This window comes from Oncorhynchus tshawytscha, linkage group LG05 (genome assembly GCF_018296145.1).
Source record: "Oncorhynchus tshawytscha isolate Ot180627B linkage group LG05, Otsh_v2.0, whole genome shotgun sequence".
NCBI lineage: Eukaryota > Metazoa > Chordata > Actinopteri > Salmoniformes > Salmonidae > Oncorhynchus > Oncorhynchus tshawytscha.
In genome coordinates, this window is record NC_056433.1 from 83,901,932 (window position 1) to 83,921,200 (window position 19,269).

Below are 19,269 nucleotides of genomic sequence, written 5' to 3' on the forward strand. Positions count from 1 at the left end.
GATTGACAAGAGGTTCATGATTGCCCTCTGCTGGTGAATGTGACATTACCGTTCTGTGGATCTGTACAGCACAAATTCACTAGTTCTCAATCAACAGACAATATTGCAAGTGAAGCTGCAGTACGGTATAATTTAATCTAGGTCCATTGTAGCCACTCATAAGACAAGGCAGGAAAGAGCAATTGAATCATGTGCCTGAACTGGGAAATCAAGATAGCTCAGTACTGGAATTCTTAGACATGGTCCATTAAAAAGCTTGGGATTGTTGCTTTCACTTTAAAGCAGACCACCTTACTGTTAGCATTTTTTTGTTGACAAATGTCACGCGGTGCAAGTGAAGCTGAGCACTGGGATGTAAACGCAGCATTTGGGGCTGTAACCCAAAAGGTTGCTAATATCTAAACACAGCTGGCAAGGTAAAGTCATCCTGCCCCTGAACAAGGCAGTTAAATTAACCATGCCCCGCTTCCATCCCCACACTATTAGGCTTGTCAGACAACTGAACCGTAAAATTAAAACCAGACGTAATCATAAAACCTTTTATTCCACCAGAAATAGTCAAATCTTTCATTCAAAGTCTATTTCCACCCCCCCCCCCAAAGAAATCTCACGTCTCTTCCTCAATTCCTTGCATGCTCTTCCCAGCCTCCTCAGAGGGACGTGAGGAGAGTATTGGAGATCTTCTGAAAATTCTCAGGAAGCAAGGAAGGACTTGAGGTTCCCCCTCTCAAAAAGTCATCCAAATTAAAGTGCCAGGTGAGAAATGTTTGGCACAAAACTAGAATTAAAACAGTCCACTAGTTTAGTGGATGACATTTTGGCAAACTATGATGAAGGATTCCCAAGGTCGGTCTGCTGCCCCAGTCTAGCTGGTAACAATCCCAAAGAGTCCCCTCACATCATTCTAGTACAAAAGTCAAGTTCCATAGATATAATTCCTTAGTAACAGGATGGATGGTCATCTTATTAACCATCTGAAAACTCTGATTAAAATCTCAATTGTAAAATGTATTCTTCAGTGTCTCACATTTATTTTTCATTAGCAATATTACTTCATAATAACGGTTTAGAACAGGATGTGCAGGTGTTCCAGTTCTCTGATTGGCTGGTTAAGGAGAGGTGCATCCTGGAAATTGAAGTGCTGCAGTAACCAGCAACATGTAGTCTCTACAATGTGTCTGAGTAATAGATCCAGCCAGGTAACTGTCAATCACCAGGTGTTCTCATCCTCTCCCCAGTTAAGGTCATCTCCTTCTTCCCAGCCTTCTGCTTCCGTCTGTAAAATAAAGGAATACAGAGATTAATTAACATGGCCACTCATGAAGCAGGAACTTTTCTTATGCTAATGAATTTCCTTTATAGTACATGGGATTGACATTACATTCTGAAAGGCTCAGGACTATTATGTTGGTTGCCTGAAGTTTATGATCACTTGCCTGAAAATGTAAATGAACCAGTTACTCAGAAATGCCATATATTGGCTGCCTTTCACCTACACATTAGGGGAGGAACCAGATAGTCAAAATACAAAGAATTCCAGTAGTGATCTATCAGTAAAAAAAAAAAACAGGCTCAACTGCCATAAACACAAAATTGTCTTTCACTTAAACCAGTTTTCCAACAGCAAACATTTTTTGTTGTAGCCCCAGACAAACTCACAGTGCTTGATGATTAGATGACCAGTTGAATCAGGTGTGTTTACAAGGGGCTTCAATAATGTGCATCGTTGGGGAAACAGACTTAAAAATCACTGGGGAGGCACCAGACAAAATCAGTACTGGAATTCTTAGCCGTTTGAAAAATCACATTTCAAGCCCTGAAGTGATCCAGTGGTACACAACTGACCCTGCACCTACCTAGTCACAGAGAATAGTAGTACTTTGTTTCTGTCACATGGACTCACCTCCGTCTGGTCAGCAGCTGCGAACTTGGCGGTGAGTGTTAGTGTGTCAACAGATGGCACAGTGTGTTCTGACGGTGCGGCTGTGAGTAGCTCAGTATCACTAACATTGCTCTTCACAGGCAGCAGCAGAGCTACAGCAGACGATAGTTTAATGTCCGGCTCCATGTCTGCAAAGAAGTCCAATTCCGGGTCTCTTTCCTGCTTCCTCTTCACCTCGATGGTGAACTCCTCTCCCAGAACCCTCGTGCCGCCATCCTTGCGTGCGGTGTGCAGCTTGGGCCTGGGCTCGTCGTTAGGTTGTGGTTCTTCTTCCTGCCCCCAGCCGTTGTCCCAGGAAGACGTTACCGTTGTCTTCCTCTCTAAGGACTTGAGGTTATAGCTCAGTTTGAGGGGTTTGGACCCCCCTCGCAGGGGCTCGGCCGTCAGGTTGAGGGGGGGTGGTGGTGCGGTTAGGACGACAGGGTCTGGTATGGGCGCAGTGGGGGAGAGGTCAAACGTGGGCTCTTTGTCTTTGTTGTCCCATGGTTCCTCCTCTTGATCCCGCGTTCTGTCTGAGGCCTGGATGTGTGTCTGGACTGGCTGCTCCTGTTCCCCCTCCTCTGGGTCACTCCAATCTGGCCAGTCCTCAGCCTGACTCCGGCCCTCTGGCCTTTCTGGCTGGTCGGGACTGTAGGAGGACTCCTCTTCCTCGTTTTTGCTGAAGCCGTTCAGGGGTAGAGATATCTCTCTACTACTACCTGGAATAAGGGCCAGATGACTGGTATAAGCTTCAACCACTGAATGTGAGTGAATTGGAAGAGGTAAGGTTCTCAGTATTACTTCCTTACCTGATTTGGGTGGCAGGGAGTATATCCTGGTGGTCTCTCTGGCCTGAAGGCTGTCTATGTTCCCCAGGACCAGACCCCCTCTCACTGCTACCGGTTTGGGGAACAGACTCAGGACCTTCGAGGGCTGGGCAATCTGGGGATGGGACCCTCCAACTATGTGAACTGGAGAGGCTAGAGAAGGTAAGGATGAATTGTTTTGTAGGGAACTATGACTAGCAGCACTGCAGTTATATGAAATCATCAAAAAAGATAAGCGTTATCTTATGCGTTTCTTACTTTCTGGGGTGACCTCTGTAGACTTAGTGAAGTTGGGCCTGGTGCGTTTGAACACCTTGGTCCTCTCCCCACCCACCACCACTTGGGCACCTAGCAACGGCACCAGCACAGCCAGGCTCTGCAGCGTCATGGCAACCAGAGAATCATTTGTGTCTCTCATCCCAAGCAACACCTGCAGTTTACAAGGGAGGGAGGAAGAGATCTTGAGTTGAAACAGTGTTTTCAAAACATACAAGGCAAACCCCAGCAAAGACAAAATATACTGAACATGCAAATGTTGGAACCACAGACATTACCGTATAATGTTTCTGAATAAAGTTATGAGAGGTGAACCACACATCTGGTAAGTAACTTTCCGGAGACCCCTAATAACTAGGTTCACATCAGTGGGGTAACAGTCGTGCAGCAAATGGACAACCTGGCTTCAAAACCAGTCAGTAACATCAGCAAATATGAAAAGGGTGTTTTGTTTGTCTGACCTGAGGTAGGATTTGGTTCTTTAGCTCATCTTGGGAGAAACACTCAGCGTAGACGTGAATGTGAGTCAGCAGCACCATCCGGACATGTTCCTCGTTGACCTTGAAGAGCTTCAGCAGCTGAGGAACCACATGTTTTCTGTAGAGAGAGACCGACAGGAGGCACTCCTCACTCCCACCACAATCTGTCAACACAAACAGATTGAAATTAGAAATCTGGTCAAATATATTCATTGTGTGTAATCCCTTGAATAAACTTAACTTGATTTTTTTTTAAAGTTTTAAAAACAGAACATGGTGCATTCAACATGTCAATACTACTCACAAATAGGTAGTATTGGAGTCAATCTCTCCTCTACTTTCAGCCAGGAGAGATTGACATTAATATTAGCTCTCTGTGTACATCCAAGGGCCGGCCGTGCTGCCCTGTTCTGAGCCTATTTAAATTAAGTTCCTCTTTGTGGCACCTGACCACACGACTGAACAGTAGTCCAGGTGTGACAAAACTAGAGCCTGTAGGACCTGCCTTGTTGACAGTGTTGTTAAGAAGGTAGAAACTAGGGCCTGTAGGACCTGCCTTGTTGATAGTGTTGTTAAGAAGGTAGAAACTAGGGCCTGTAGGACCTGCCTTGTTGATAGTGTTGTTAAGAAGGTAGAAACTAGGGCCTGCAGGACCTGCCTTGTTGACAGTGCTGTTAAGAAGGTAGAAACTAGGGCCTGTAGGACCTGCCTTGTTGATAGTGTTGTTAAGAAGGTAGAAACTAGGGCCTGTAGGACCTGCCTTGTTGACAGTGTTGTTAAGAAGGTAGAAACTAGGGCCTGTAGGACCTGCCTTGTTGACAGTGCTGTTAAGAAGGTAGAAACTAGGGCCTGCAGGACCTGCCTTGTTGATAGTGTTGTTAAGAAGGTAGAAACTAGGGCCTGTAGGACCTGCCTTGTTGATAGTGTTGTTAAGAAGGTAGAAACTAGGGCCTGTAGGACCTGCCTTGTTGATAGTGTTAAGAAGGTAGAAACTAGGGCCTGCAGGACCTGCCTTGTTGATAGTGTTGTTAAGAAGGTAGAAACTAGGGCCTGTAGGACCTGCCTTGTTGATAGTGTTGTTAAGAAGGTAGAAACTAGGGCCTGTAGGACCTGCCTTGTTGATAGTGTTGTTAAGAAGGTAGAAACTAGGGCCTGTAGGACCTGCCTTGTTGATAGTGTTGTTAAGAAGGTAGAAACTAGGGCCTGTAGGACCTGCCTTGTTGATAGTGTTGTTAAGAAGGTAGAAACTAGGGCCTGTAGGACCTGCCTTGTTGATAGTGTTGTTAAGAAGGTAGAAACTAGGGCCTGTAGGACCTGCCTTGTTGATAGTGTTGTTAAGAAGGTAGAAACTAGGGCCTGTAGGACCTGCCTTGTTGACAGTGTTGTTAAGAAGGTAGAAACTAGGGCCTGTAGGACCTGCCTTGTTGATAGTGTTGTTAAGAAGGTAGAGCGTCGCTTTATTATGGACAGACTTCTCCCCATCTGAGCTACTGTTGTATCAATGTTTTGACCATGACAGTTTACAATCTAGGGTTACTCTTAGCAGTTTAGTCACCTCAACTTGTTCAATTTCCACATTACATGATTTAGTTGGTTTGGGAATGATTTGTCCCAAACACAATGCTTTAATAGTTTAAATATTTAGAACCATTTTATTTATTATTATTCTGAAACTGACTTCAGCTCTTTGCTAAGTGTTGCAGTGATGTGGTAGTTGAATATACTGAGTCATCTGCATACATAGACACACTGGCTTTACTCAGTGCCAGTGGAAGGTCATTAGTAATGCCTGCCCGCTGCCCTGGGGGGGGGAATGCCTGACAGCTGCCCTGGGGGGAAATGCCTGACAGCTGCCCTGGGGGGGGGGGAAATGCCTGACAGCTGCCCTGGGGGGAAATGCCTGACAGCTGCCCTGGGGGGAAATGCCTGACAGCTGCCCTGGGGGGAATGCCTGACAGCTGCCCTGGGGGAAATGCCTGACAGCTGCCCTGGGGGGAATGCCTGACAGCTGCCCTGGGGGGAATGCCTGACAGCTGCCCTGGGGGGGGGAAGAAATGCCTGACAGCTGCCCTGGGGGGCCTGACAGCTGCCCTGGGGGAATGCCTGACAGCTGCCCTGGGGGAAGAAATGCCTGACAGCTGCCCTGGGGGGAAATGCCTGACAGCTGCCCTGGGGGAATGCCTGACAGCTGCCCTGGGGGGGGGGATGCCTGACCCCGCTGCCCTGGGGGGATGCTAGACAGCTGCCCTGGGGGGAAATGCCTGACAGCTGCCCTGGGGGGAATGCCTGACAGCTGCCCTGGGGGAATGCCTGACAGCTGCCCTGGGGGAAATGCCTGACAGCTGCCCTGGGGGGAAATGCCTGACAGCTGCCCTGGGGGAAATGCCTGACAGCTGCCCTGGGGGAAATGCCTGACAGCTGCCCTGGGGGGATGCCTGACAGCTGCCCTGGGGGGAATGCCTGACAGCTGCCCTGGGGGAAATGCCTGACAGCTGCCCTGGGGGGAAATGCCTGACAGCTACCCTGGGGGGGGAAATGCCTGACAGCTGCCCTGGGGGGAATGCCTGACAGCTGCCCTGGGGGAATGCCTGACCGCTGCCCTGGGGGGGAATGCCTGACCGCTGCCCTGGGGGATGCCTGACAGCTGCCCTGGGGGGAATGCCTGACCGCTGCCCTGGGGGGGGGAAAGAGTGCCTGACTACCTGGATTATGTTGGAGATGCTTCCATTAAAGAACATGGAACCCTCTGTTCTTTTAGACCGGTAACTGTCGATCCACAATATAGCAGGGGACGTGAAGCCATAACACTGGGATTGGCAATTATTTTATCAGTTGGAGTCTCAATTTACTGTTGAGAGTTAGAATAATAGAATTACACAAGGTGCAATTTGGAAATGTGGAGCAGCAGTCACTCAATTAGCTCATGTCAGCTAAATTGTTTAAGATCCATCTAAACTTGTAATAAACATGGTCAAATTACCGACCAGAGTGGGGACCATTGATCATTAGTTTTATTAAAAACTACAAACATTTGCCTCCTTCCTATGGCAACATGTGTAGAATAGCAGGAAATTATACTCAACAAAATGTACATTTTCCATACACACAAAAAAAGCTTATTTCTCTCAGATTTCTCTACGCCCCCATGGCAAAATGTGTAGAATTGCAACAAACTTGCTTTAAAAACGTACCACTTTCTCTACGCCCCCATGGCAAAATGTGTAGAATTGCAACAAACTTGCTTTAAAAACGTACCACTTTCTCTACGCCCCCATGGCAAAATGTGTAGAATTGCAACAAACTTGCTTTAAAAACGTACCACTTTCTCTACGCCCCCATGGCAAAATGTGTAGAATTGCAACAAACTTGCTTTAAAAACGTACCACTTTCTCTACGCCCCCATGGCAAAATGTGTAGAATTGCAACAAACTTGCTTTAAAAACGTACCACTTTCTCTACGCCCCCATGGCAAAATGTGTAGAATTGCAACAAACTTGCTTTAAAAACGTACCACTTTCTCTACGCCCCCATGGCAAAATGTGTAGAATTGCAACAAACTTGCTTTAAAAACGTACCACTTTCTCTACGCCCCCATGGCAAAATGTGTAGAATTGCAACAAACTTGCTTTAAAAACGTACGTTTCTCTACCCCCCACTTTTGCAACAAACTTGCTTTAAAAACGCCACTTTCTCTACGCCCCCATGGCAAAATGTGTAGAATTGCAACAAACTTGCTTTAAAAACGTACCACTTTCTCTACGCCCCCATGGCAAAATGTGTAGAATTGCAACAAACTTGCTTTAAAAAACGTACCACTTTCTCTACGCCCCCATGGCAAAATGTGTAGAATGATAAATTCTGTTTCTTTGTGGCCCCCCCACCCAGATCCCTGCTGTAACACATTTTTCAGCATCAGATGATGATTGATAATGTCAAGTTGCACTGAAGTCTAACAAAACAGCTCCTACCATATTTGTAATTATATATTTCTCTCAGCCAATCATCAGTCATTTGTGTAAGCTGTGTACATGTTGAATGCCCTTCCCTATAAGCGTGCTGAAAATCTGTTTACTGTGAAATAGCATCTGGTCAACAACAAAAAATTCCCCTAACGTTTACTAAGGGTTGGTAACAGGCTGATTGGTCGGCTGTTGGAGCCAGTAAAAGGTGCTTTGCTACTTTTAGGTAGTGGAAGGACTTTTGCTTCCCTCCAGGCCTGCGGACACACTTTCTAGTAAGCTTAGATTGACGAGATCGCAAATAGGAGTGGCAATATCATCCTCAGTAACTTTCCATCCAAGTTGTCAGACCCAGGTGGCTTGTCATTGATCCAGAGTGCTCCACATGGGTGATAAATAGCCAATAAGAAAAAAAGACAAACCCTTGTTTGGCTTTAAGAGGTGAGGCAGAAAGCTCTTCACAGCGGTGGGTTCAGCAAACACCATCCCATTGAGGAGTTTAGGAACAAGACGCGTTGCGATCAGTTCCTCTGGCAGGCTCTGCACCCGGTCCAATAGAAACCTGCCGTACAGACAGAAGATACTTTCTGTGGGCTCAGACAGTAACAAGTTCATTGGCAGACATTTTGTATGAGGAAATGAATAATACAAAGATATATGTATTGTCACATACACCGGGTAGGTGCAATGAAACGTTTTACAGGGTCTGCCCATAGTAGGAACGATGACAAAGGCAGAGCTGTCACCGACGAATCACTAAACAGTCTAATTAAATACGCACACAGTCACTCACTCACTTAAAGAATTCATTCTTCTCTTCCTCTGCCTTCAGGGTCAGGCTCTTCAGAAAATTCATGACCTCCAGAAAGTCATTTCTGAAGAAGTCGTGAGTGAGTAGGGAGCTGAGAGAGGGCCGAGACAAGGGGTCAGAGGTCAACAGGCCTGCTTGGAGAGTCCTCTTCAGACTGCCTGATAACTCTTCAGAGACTGCAGAAAGAGATGATACAGAGAATTCCCTCAAATTAAAAGCTGACAGTCTGCACTTTTAAATCAATCAACATGTACTTATAAAGCCATTTATTTATTTTTTTACATCAGCCGATGTCAAACCTTATACAGAATCCCAGCCTATAACCCAAAACAGCAAATGCAGATGTAGAAGCACAGTGGCTCGGTAAAACTCCCTAGAAAAAATGTTTATCTAACTTGCTAATAGCTTGTCAATAACGTAAACTGAAGCGTTCAGTGTTACCTGTTCTTTGTAAAAACACTACACGTTGTTCTGCTGCTGTGTGTTTCGTGTGTCTGCAGACTATTTGCCCATTGCACACGATAACACATTATGTAGTTTAGTCACACAACCAACATATTTTGTTAATTTAAAATCCATCAGACGTGGCCTTGGTTGTAAAAGAGTTCCAACAGGAGAAACACTACACACACACACACACACACACGACTCCTGTGTCAATTGTTGGGCTCATTGCAATTACTATCACCGTCTTAAGACTCATTTGTATTTACGCAAAATTGTGCATGGGGGTCATTGCATATACTCAAATGCAACACAGAAGATGTGAATAATTATAATGTAATAATAATAATAACACATTTGCTATTCCCTTGTTTACAGAGTGGGCATGCAGCAGGCAAACTCAGTGATACTACTGGTCCATCCTCATCTACAGCTGTGACACAGACACTCCAGCAAGCATTTAAAAGGCAGGCTGCTTATAGACCCACATCAAATCATACTCAAGACCTCACTGCAGCCCTATCATATAACATTGCAAAGGACATGACGCCATTTCAAATTGTTGAGAGGCCTGGCATCAAACTTTATTTTCCAAGACTGAAATCCAAAACCTGTACAACCAGGTTAAAGCTGATGTTGGAAAAAGTTTGGCTCAAAAGGCACATGGTTTGGCTGCAACTACTGACCTCTGGACCAATGAAAGCAGGGGGTGGTTCAACCCTACAATCAGCTTCACTGTCCATTACCTCACTCCCAGACTGGCAACTGGACTCAAACTGCCTGGAAACACAGTTCTTCCCAGAAGATCACTAAGCTCACAACATTCCGACCACCCCAGAAGACCGAGTGAAAGAAGAGATCTACCAGTCTCTGCCTCCCATTCCAGCAGAAGAGGATCCACTGGTGTGGTGGAGGGGCCATGCATCAGAGCTGCCTCACCTTGCCAGGAAGCTTTTGTGCATCCCAGCAACCAGCGTGCCATCAGAGAGGGAGAGTGTTCAGTGCCAGCGGGCACATCGTCTCCCCTCGCAGATCATTACTTAAACCGGACAGTAAATATGCAGACATTTTTTACATTTCAATCCCAAGTGAACAAAGATGCATACATACAGGATGTTAGGCCAGCAGCACCTGACTTCCTCATGAAGGAGAGAACATGCATACAATCAGTGCTGTTGATTTGATTATATATTTTGTGTTATTTTAAATGTCAAGACCTGCACATTGGATGTGTTTACATTTGGTTGTATTGTTCTTACATCCAAATTGGATGTGTTTACATATGGTTCTATTGTTCTTACATCCACATTGCTTTGCTTTTATGTGCACATTTGATTTGCTTACTTAAAGTTGTGTTCATTAAAACCTGCACTAAATAAACTTTTACCTTTCATGGCCACATGGTGCCACCTTTAATGTTTTTACACAAAAAGTGCACAGTGCTGCTGATTTTGTTAGTTGGTTTTCAATATAAAACTGTGTCAGTACTTTTCAAACAATTCCAGCACTTTAACAATCCCGCGATACCAAAATAATCCGTAGTATCTATAATCGTGATATGAAATTTTCATACCGTTTCATCTCTAAGAGTACAAGCCATTAAGGCCAGATTGAACATCTTGAAGAACAAATTTTCGTAGATGACCAGCAGGGTCAAATAATAATTAGTGGTAGGAGTGTGCAACAGGTCAGCACCTCAGGAGTAAATGTCAGTTCTGTCAACCACACGATTGGTCGGAATTTTGAAACTTATTTTTCCATATGTAGTGTTCAAATCAAATATCTGGATTGAGCTTGTCTGATGCTCTAAGCTTACGGTTTGATGAAATAAGACAAATGCCTCAAGAGGATGCCAGAAATATATATATATATATATATTTTTTTTAAATAAACAACCTGAACCAACTATTCTCCTCTCGCTCCTGCTGGCTTTTGCAGATTCTACCATTACTCTCCTGAAGTTGCCGGTAATTGGCTACGAGGAGTCGGCAACCTCTCATTTTGAATACCAATTTATCTTACCATTTCTACCGATCTGCGTGCCAGTTATGACGGTCATATGCACATTTGTGAAAGTTTCATTTATAATGTTTTTATGTCGCAAAATCATTGTCATGGGGTTAATCAAAATTCTTAATATTTAATTGATTTTTAACCCCTTTTGGATACCACGAAATTGGGGAGCAATTGGCAGTTACAGTCTTGTCTCATCGCTGCAACTCCCGTACGGACTCGGGAGAGGCGAAGGTCGAGAGCCATACGTCCTCCGAAATACAACCCAACCAAGTCGCACTGCTTCTTGACACAAGGAGGCCAGTTGCACCAATGTGTCGGACGAAACACCATACACCTGGTGACCGAGTCAGCGTGCACTGCACCCGGCCCGCCACAGGAGTCGCTATTGGACAAGGACATCCCTGCCGACCAAACCCTCCCCTAACGACGCTGGGCCAATCATGCACCACCCCGTGTCTCCCGGTCACGGCCAGCTGCAACAGAGCCTGGACTCAAACCCAGAATCTCTAGTGACACAGCTAGCACTGTGATGCAGTGGGAGGTCCTGGTTAATCCAAAAACTAACTTATATTGTCCTTGCCAACTATCTAAAAATAGCCTACACAAAGCTAACAAATAAAAAAAGGTTGAGGCCTGCAGGTAGAAAATATCCTGATAAAAATAAATATCCTATAAATCACATCGGCTACACATGGCCTGTCCGCAACGAACTTGAAACACGATCAACTATTTTAAACGTGGGTCTGGCCTGAAGCTTGCTGTAGCAAATTTGCAACATTGCATAAAATATAAAATATTCTAGGCCCTCAGTTTCCTGCTCCAGTGAGCTCAGGACAGACAGAGCTGTAGGCTATTTGTGCAAGGGACAAGAAGCAGTGTTCAACTTGGGCAGGAGCTCACCGGAGCTGAGTACCAGCACCTCAAATGTTCTACTGCTTGAGCTTCTGTTCCACTTATCAAATATTAGCTCAAAAGTATTGTGGAGATCCTGCACCTAAAAATAAAACAGTACCAGAACCCAAAATGAGTACAAGTCAAGCACTGATAAGAAGTAATCAGGTAGGCCTATTTTATGATGTTTCCATTGAATCAGAGCATGACCCTTTCACACTGTGTGGTTATCTAAAAAGGAGACAGCTGGAAAGATGTTTCAGATACATTGAGGAACTATTGTCATTCTCAATGGATGTAAAAAACAGACTTTGTTTACTTGCCGTTTGAGGTGAAGAAAACATTACTTAGAGAAGCTCCACAGGTCATTAGTGGTGGTACGTTTAGCCCATCAGAAACACTATCAGATCCTTGAATTTGCACACAGGCCAGGTAACCTATAGGCCTACTTCTATGAATGTACATCCTTACTCAACAATGACAGGAGCGAACCAAACAAATGACTAAAACTGAAGAAAACAAAACAAATGAAATAAACCAAAACTTGTTTCTCACTAGTGTAGCATAGGTTGTGCACTTCAAACAATGTGTCCACTCAGACAATGATAACGCGAAGACTGGAATAATAACATTGAATGCATTAAACAAAATTACCATAACCAAAGTAACAAAAACATTATAGATTGGAAATTATATGCATTAATGGTAAATGTAGTACTGGTGATATACTGTATGTAACAGGGAATTGATATACACTAATCAAAACGCAAACAATTAACACAATGAAGTTATGAAACAACGAATGTGCACAAATTGGCGGGAGAAGGCACATTCTGGAGAGAGAAGTGCATTGTGCATCTGGGCGCATAGTCTATCCAACATCAGCATTGGCCATGCAGCATTTACTGTGATACCCTGACTTCTGCTGTCGTATTCATACGATTAATCGGCCCTAATTTTCAATCGGAAATCGGTATTTTTGGGTGCCAAGTTGCCGATTTTTTAAAATTGTATTATTTTTTATACCTTTTATTTAACTAGGCAAGTCAGTTAAGAACACATTCTTATTTTCAATGACGGCCTAGGAAAGGTGGGTTAACTGCCTCGTTCAGGGGCAGAACCACAGATTTTCACCTTGTCAGCATGGGGGATCCAATCTTGCAACCTTACAGTTAACTAGTTCAACGCAATAATGACCTGCCTCTCTCTCGTTGCACTCCACAAGGAGACTGCCTGTTACGCGAATGCAGTAAGCCAAGGTAAGTTGCTAGCTAGCATTAAACTTATCTAATAAACAATCAATCATAATCACTAGTTAACTACACATGGTTGATGATATTACTAGATATTATCTAGCGTGTCCTGCGTTGCATATAATCTGACTGAGCATACAAGTGTCTAAGTATCTGACTGAGCAGTGGTAGGCAGAAGCAGGCGAGTAAACATTCATTCAAACAGCACTTTCTTGCGTTTTGCCAGCAGCTCTTCATTGTGCGTCAAGCATTGCGCTGTTTATGACTTCAAGCCTATCAACACCCGAGATGAGGCTGGTGTAACTGAAGTGAAATGGCTAGCTAGTTAGCGCGCGCTAATAGCATTTCAAACGTCACTCGCTCTGAGCCTTCTAGTAGTTGTTCCCCTTGCTCTGCATGTGCAACGCTGCTTCGATGGTGGCGGTTGTTGTTGTGTTGCTGGTTCGAGCCCAGGGAGGAGCGAGGCGGAAGCTATACTGTTACACTGGCAATACTAAAGTGCCTATAAGAACATCTAATAGTCAAAGGTTAATGAAATACAAATGTTATAGAGGAAAATAGTCCTATAATAACTACAACCTAAAATTTCTTACCTGGGAATATTGAAGACTCATGTTAAAAGGAACCACCATCTTTCATATGTTCTCATGTTCTGAGCAATAAACTGAAACGTTAGCTTTCTTACATGGCACATATTGCACTTTTACTTTCTTCTCCAACATTTTGTCTTTGCATTATTTAAACCAAATTGAACACGTTTCATTATTTACTTGAGGCTAAATTGATTTTATTGACGTATTATATTAAGTTAAAATAAGTTTTCATTCAGTATTATTTATTTGTAATAATGATAAGCTTTTTTGGTCCTCCAATAATCGGTTTCGGCACTGAAAAATCATAAATCGGTCGACCTCTAATTCATACTGCTTGCGCTTTGCAGAGCCGTTGTCAAGGAAGTGAGCTCGTGTTTATACAGGATGTACCGCACCCAACTAATCATGTCAATGCGAAGCTATATAGAGCCCTCCGCATTGTTACAACATTTGGGAGACTCCGCATTTGCGTCACACCCTCCGACCACATATTCGGATCAAGCGTAAAATGGCTTTTAGTCTCGGCCTCCACAATGGATTAGTTCACAGAGATGGCTGCAAATATATATATTACTGCTCGACTAAAAACAATCTCGGTCGACCAACAGCCTAACGATCAAATAATTGATAAGTCAACTAATTGGGGTCAGCCCTAATACAAAGTGTACAAAACATTAGCAACTCTTTCAATGACATAGACCTCTCAACATCAACTCTGGACCGCCAAGCCAGTTCCACTGCAGTTCTTCCATTGTTCCCCTCTAATCAGGAACTGATTTAGACCTGGGATACCAGGTTGGTGCAATTCATTATCAGGCAGAACAGAAAACCAGCAGGCTCCGGACCTTGTAGGGTCAGAGAATCCAGGTGAAAGCCATGATCTCTTATTGATGTCACTTGTCAAATCCACTTCAAATCAGTATAGATGAAGGGGAGGAGCCAGGTTAAATAATGATTTTTAATCCTTGAGACATAGATTGGGGTATGTGTGCCATTCAGAGGGTGAAATGTAGGTGCCAGGCACACTGGTTTGTGTCAACAACTGTAACGCTGCTGGGTTTTTCACGCTCAATAATTTCCTGTGCATCAAGAATGGTCCACCACCCAAAGGACATCCAGCCAATTTAACACAACTATGGGAAGCATTGGAGTCAACATGGACCAGCGTCCCTGTGGAATGCTTTCGACAACTTGTAGAGTCCATGCCCCAACAACTTGAGGCTGTTCTGAAGGCAAAATGGGGAGGTGCAACTCAGTATTAGGAAGGTGATTCCTAATGTTTTGTACACTCAGTGTGGGGAGAGAGAGAAGAGGTTTGGCAGGAAGAGAGAGGACAGGGAGGATGAGGGGAAGACAAGACCAGGCAAAGGAGAAAGAGAGCATCACAAAGTCTGAGATTATCAAGCATAATGTTCACTTCTATAAGAAGAAAAAAAAGCCATTCCATCCTATTGTACAAGTGTTCTGTCCAAGGTTTGAATGGAATGTTCCAACAGTCAATCAAGTTGAGGCTTCTCCACTCACCATAGCCATTGAGAGAATCATTTATTTTCAAATTCAGGAGAGGGATGAGGGTTTCCACCATCATTCCAAAGGAGAAGCAGTCTCGAGAGTGTGCATGCTTATCTGGCAGCGTTTTAAAGCCTTCCACCTACAAAGAATGATTTTATGAATTAAAAGACTTAACATTGTTTTATTATTGGTAATTATGCAACGTTAAAATAACAGTGATGGGCCTGTTAATCTTACCCGTTCCTCCGGAGGAACAGTACTGGTCTCCCTCACATTCTGAATGGTGCTGAGAAACTGAGGTGGACAATAGAATAGAACTTTAAAACACTTACAATAACCACAGACAATAGTAATGGAAAGTAGATTAGTTCTTTCCAGCTGAATTGTCAGTCACCTCTGGGGTAGCCTCAGCGAACTTGCAGACAGTCTCCATCCCCCCCAGCTTCCAATGGCCGTCTTCACTTACGAACACAGAAGACATGCAGACGTTGTTGTGGCTCGATTTTCCCTGAGGGGAGAAAGAAGACCTGTTATAACAGAAATGAGAACTGTAATACTGAACAGCGCAGAATCATGTGAGAGAGTTTAAATGTTAAAACGTTCCTGTCCACCACTTCGGTCTTATGGAGAAAAATGTTTATGCCTGCAGGGATTCTTCATTAATAATGTCTGCCTGTGTGTGTGTGTGTGTTCCTTACCCTCTCATGCAGGAAAATCAGGGCCTGTAGCAGGTCATAGATGCCTGCACACAACTCCTCCGGAGTCAGGCTGTCCAGCAGGGGCTCCAGGGGCTGCACACGCTCCGTCACCAGGTGGATACCTCCGTCCTGCACTGAGCATGACAGGAAACGCAGCAGACACGGGTGCCTCAGGGTCTTCAGGTGCTACAGGGAACCAAACATTCATTAATGGCTCTTATTTTGTTCCAGCAGCTCACTCCTGTACAAAGTAGGATGAATGTAAAACTATAATTTCTTCAGGTGATAAAAGGCAGTACAGGATGGGAGAGGAGAGACTGGAGGGATGTGGATGTAGCCTTATCCCTTGTAATGTTGTGCTTCCTTATCACATTGATGGTTTTTTTTTTCACGATACCACACTCAAGCAAAGGGATGGCAAGTGATTTCCTTGGTAATGGCAGCTACATCATTGCCCTCCAGTAGCCTCACATCATGAGTAGCAGCATGTCACATTTACTGTAAGTCACTCTGGATGAGACTGTCTGCTAGGGCTTAAATATAACGCAACAAGGCTCAGACAATTTCAAGTGACCATTTATCATGAGAATATATTACAGCCAGGGCAGCAGACAGGAGACACTGGTGATGCCTTGCCCAAATGTGACTAGCCTGGAGAAATCCAGTCTGTTTGTGCTAACATTCCACTTAGTTGCTTGAATAATTGTAAGCGAGCGTTGCGCCTTTTCAACATTCCTCTCCTTCTCATGCTAAACATGGCATGACAAGAAGTGGCAAAGAGTGGAATGACAGCTAAACAGGCTGGTACCCAGGCAACGATCAGACAGCTGTGTCACTCGCATGGGTGATGCCATACTCTGTCTGGAAGAAATGTTTTATAGATACCATATGTGTTTACCTTAGCAGCTTTGTTGACTTTGTCTTCGTTGCCCTGCTTGTGAACAAACACAGAAGCCGGCTTGCCATCCTGGAGCACGGCAGAGTACATGGTCAGCCCTGAGGGCAGTGTTAGGAGCGGTTCCTCCAAGATGATGCTCCGCATAGCGCTGCTCTCCGCGCCCATGGTCGCTCACCCCTCGATGCGGTTGTTCGGGACGCAGTGCCTGATGATCACACTGTACAGTGATTTAAAATAGAATTAGAAAAACTTTATTGTCCACATTGTGGACATTTGTCTTCAGCTTCACCACATAAAAACAGACATTGAACACCATCAGAAGCACATCAACATCATTAAATAAACTATACAAAGTACAAAAGTGCAAATTCAGTATCAAGTTCACATATATTAAATAATTTATCTAAACCATAATCAATAGTTCCTAATTTAAAATAAATCAAATGATCAAAAAATCATCATCATCATCATGACAGATAGTTAGCTAGCTAGGCAGCGTGGCTAACTAGTATCTGTATGTTAAGTGATACACATCTGGCTAGTTGACATAGTTGAATGCTGTTGATTTAATTAACTAGGTCACGCTAACCAGCCCCTTGGACTCGTGTCAAACAGAGTAAATACAGCAAAATGGAACTCGGAAAGCAAAAGGTGTTTACACCTGGCTAGCTAGCTAGCTACTAGCTAACCTAATCATCTTATTTTTTGCTAGCGATACTCTGGTTTCTTTACAAATGGCTAGGTAGCAATGAAATAACGTAGTGTACCCAGTATCAGTAATGTTAATGTCACATCGAAGTGTGTGTTACCTGTTTGGTTGAGTGCCACTTCTACGTATGGACAGCCAGCTAAGTTAGATGGCTACGCTCGCAAGCTAGCCTTGCTAAAAGTAGTCATCGCATTGGTTGTCACTTGGTCTTCAGTCATAGACACAAACATTTATATATATTATTATATATAATGTAAATTGCCAATAGGTTAGCAATCCACGTATTTAACAATGAAGAAGATATTCGCTGTTTAACTTTAACGTGAAGCAAATAAATCGCTTCCTGTGTACCAACTGTAAACAACCGGCTCTTCCTGTCAAAGATTTAGGACGAAACCATTAAATAAAAGCCAGTGGCAGGCGGACCGGTCATCATAATCAAAATATGAATTGTCGTTTGAACAATCACGAATAAGTGACTATAAAATAATGATAGTGGTTCTAAACAGTTCGTTCATTTGGTATCGTGTGGTATTTGTTGATTAAATCCGTATGATGTAACAGCATCAAAATACGTTACCCTCTTTATCAATACAAATGGTCAATGCCATAGTGGTGCGAGAAAACGCAGGTAGAACGCAACATATTACGCTACGTTACCTAACTGCAATCATTTATACACCTTTATGGCTGCAATAGCAGCGGGCTATGCATTATTTATTTTTTGACATGAGGCATTGCCTACTCCAGTCGTCGGGACCCTGATTGGTGTCACACTTTTGCCCCAGCTAACACACCTGACTCCAATGATCAACTAATCCTGAGTCTTCAGTTTAGAATGAGATTACGCTGAACAAAAATATAAACGCAACGTGTAATGTGTTGGTCCTATGTTTCATGAAGTGAAATAAAAGACCCCAGAAATAATACATACATACACAGAAAGTGTGTTTCTCTCCAATTTTGTGGAGCAATAAGTTTACATCCCTGTTAGTAAGCGTTTCTATTTTGCCAAGATGTGTCATATCAATAATCTGATTAAACAGCATGGTCATTACATAGGTGCACCTTGTGCTGGGGACAATAAAAGGCCACAGAAAATGTCCAGTTTTGTCACACAATAGAATGCTACAGATATCTCATGTTTTGGGGGAGTGTTCAATTGGCATGCTGACTGCAGGAATGTCCACCAGGGCTGTTGCCAGATAATTTTATGTTAATTTCTCTAACATAAGCCATCTCCAATGACATTTTAGAGAATATGGCAGTACATCCAAACGGCATCACAACCACAGACCAGGTGTACCCACACGCCAGCCCAGGACCTATACATCCGGCTTCTTCACCTGTGGGATTGCCTGAGACCAGCCACCCGGTTAGCTGATGAGTATTTCTGTCTGTAATAAAGCCCTTTTGTGGGAAAAACTCATTCTGATTGGCTTGGCCTGGCTCCCCAGTGGGTGGGCCTATGCCCACCTATAGCTGCACCCTTGCCCAGTCATGTGAAATCCATAGATTAGGGCCAAATTTATTTATTTGAATTAACTGATTTCCTTATATGAACTGTAACTCGGTAAAAAAAAAAATGAAATTGTTGCATGTTGCATTTATTTTTGTTTGGTATAGTTTAATCAGCTATGTTTGCTACTACCCCTGAGGGCTGTAGTTTCCCAGCCCATAGGCCAAAGGCAGGCAGATAGCGATATTGAGTCCTTTCCTAAAACATTCTCCATTAAGGCTGCAAATGAATCGATTTCCTACTTTCCTACTAACATGCACCTCCATGCTAAAGCGTCTAATGCCTAGGAATGCTAGTCCTGGGTGGTGCGCATCTCGTTCAGCCAATCACTTTGCAGCAGACTGTTTACCCTGGCTGAACGCGCAACATCAGGAAGTAGCATTAGCCACGAACATGAATGGTGGTGGAAATCAAATCATATCCAATTTTATTTACCATGTGCGCCGAATATAACCTTACAGTG

At 43.8% G+C, this 19,269-nt stretch overlaps 2 protein-coding genes across 5 annotated transcripts in view; one reads left to right on the forward strand and one right to left on the reverse strand.

Annotated features, from left to right (window-relative positions):
- Window positions 1-110: 110 nt before the first annotated feature.
- On the reverse strand, window positions 111-17,973 carry scyl3 (SCY1-like, kinase-like 3). Of its 4 annotated transcripts, none has more exons than XM_024422452.2 (13): window positions 17,868-17,973; window positions 16,579-16,795; window positions 15,681-15,866; window positions 15,377-15,490; window positions 15,220-15,276; window positions 14,995-15,121; window positions 8,260-8,449; window positions 7,885-8,024; window positions 3,486-3,667; window positions 3,007-3,178; window positions 2,731-2,901; window positions 1,904-2,640; window positions 111-1,276 (listed from the first exon to the last, which is right to left on the reverse strand). In XM_024422452.2, exons 2-13 carry the CDS (start codon window positions 16,741-16,743, stop codon window positions 1,211-1,213), a joined length of 2,307 nt encoding a protein of 768 aa, XP_024278220.1. In that variant the 5' UTR covers window positions 16,744-16,795; window positions 17,868-17,973; the 3' UTR covers window positions 111-1,210. The 4 variants fall into 4 exon arrangements, with proteins under 4 accessions (XP_024278220.1, XP_024278222.1, XP_024278221.1 ...); XM_024422454.2 differs by lacking the exon at window positions 17,868-17,973 and adding an exon at window positions 17,388-17,847 and having other exon boundaries at window positions 2,731-2,892; XM_024422453.2 differs by lacking the exon at window positions 17,868-17,973 and adding an exon at window positions 17,388-17,845 and having other exon boundaries at window positions 16,579-16,783.
- The window catches only part of LOC112251671 (P-selectin-like), a 65,351-nt gene continuing 62,823 nt past the window's right edge, over window positions 16,742-19,269 (forward strand). The window contains exon 1 of the mRNA XM_042322731.1: window positions 16,742-16,797. Within this exon, the coding sequence (XP_042178665.1) occupies window positions 16,742-16,797 (56 nt within the window). The remainder of the gene's footprint in view (window positions 16,798-19,269) is intronic.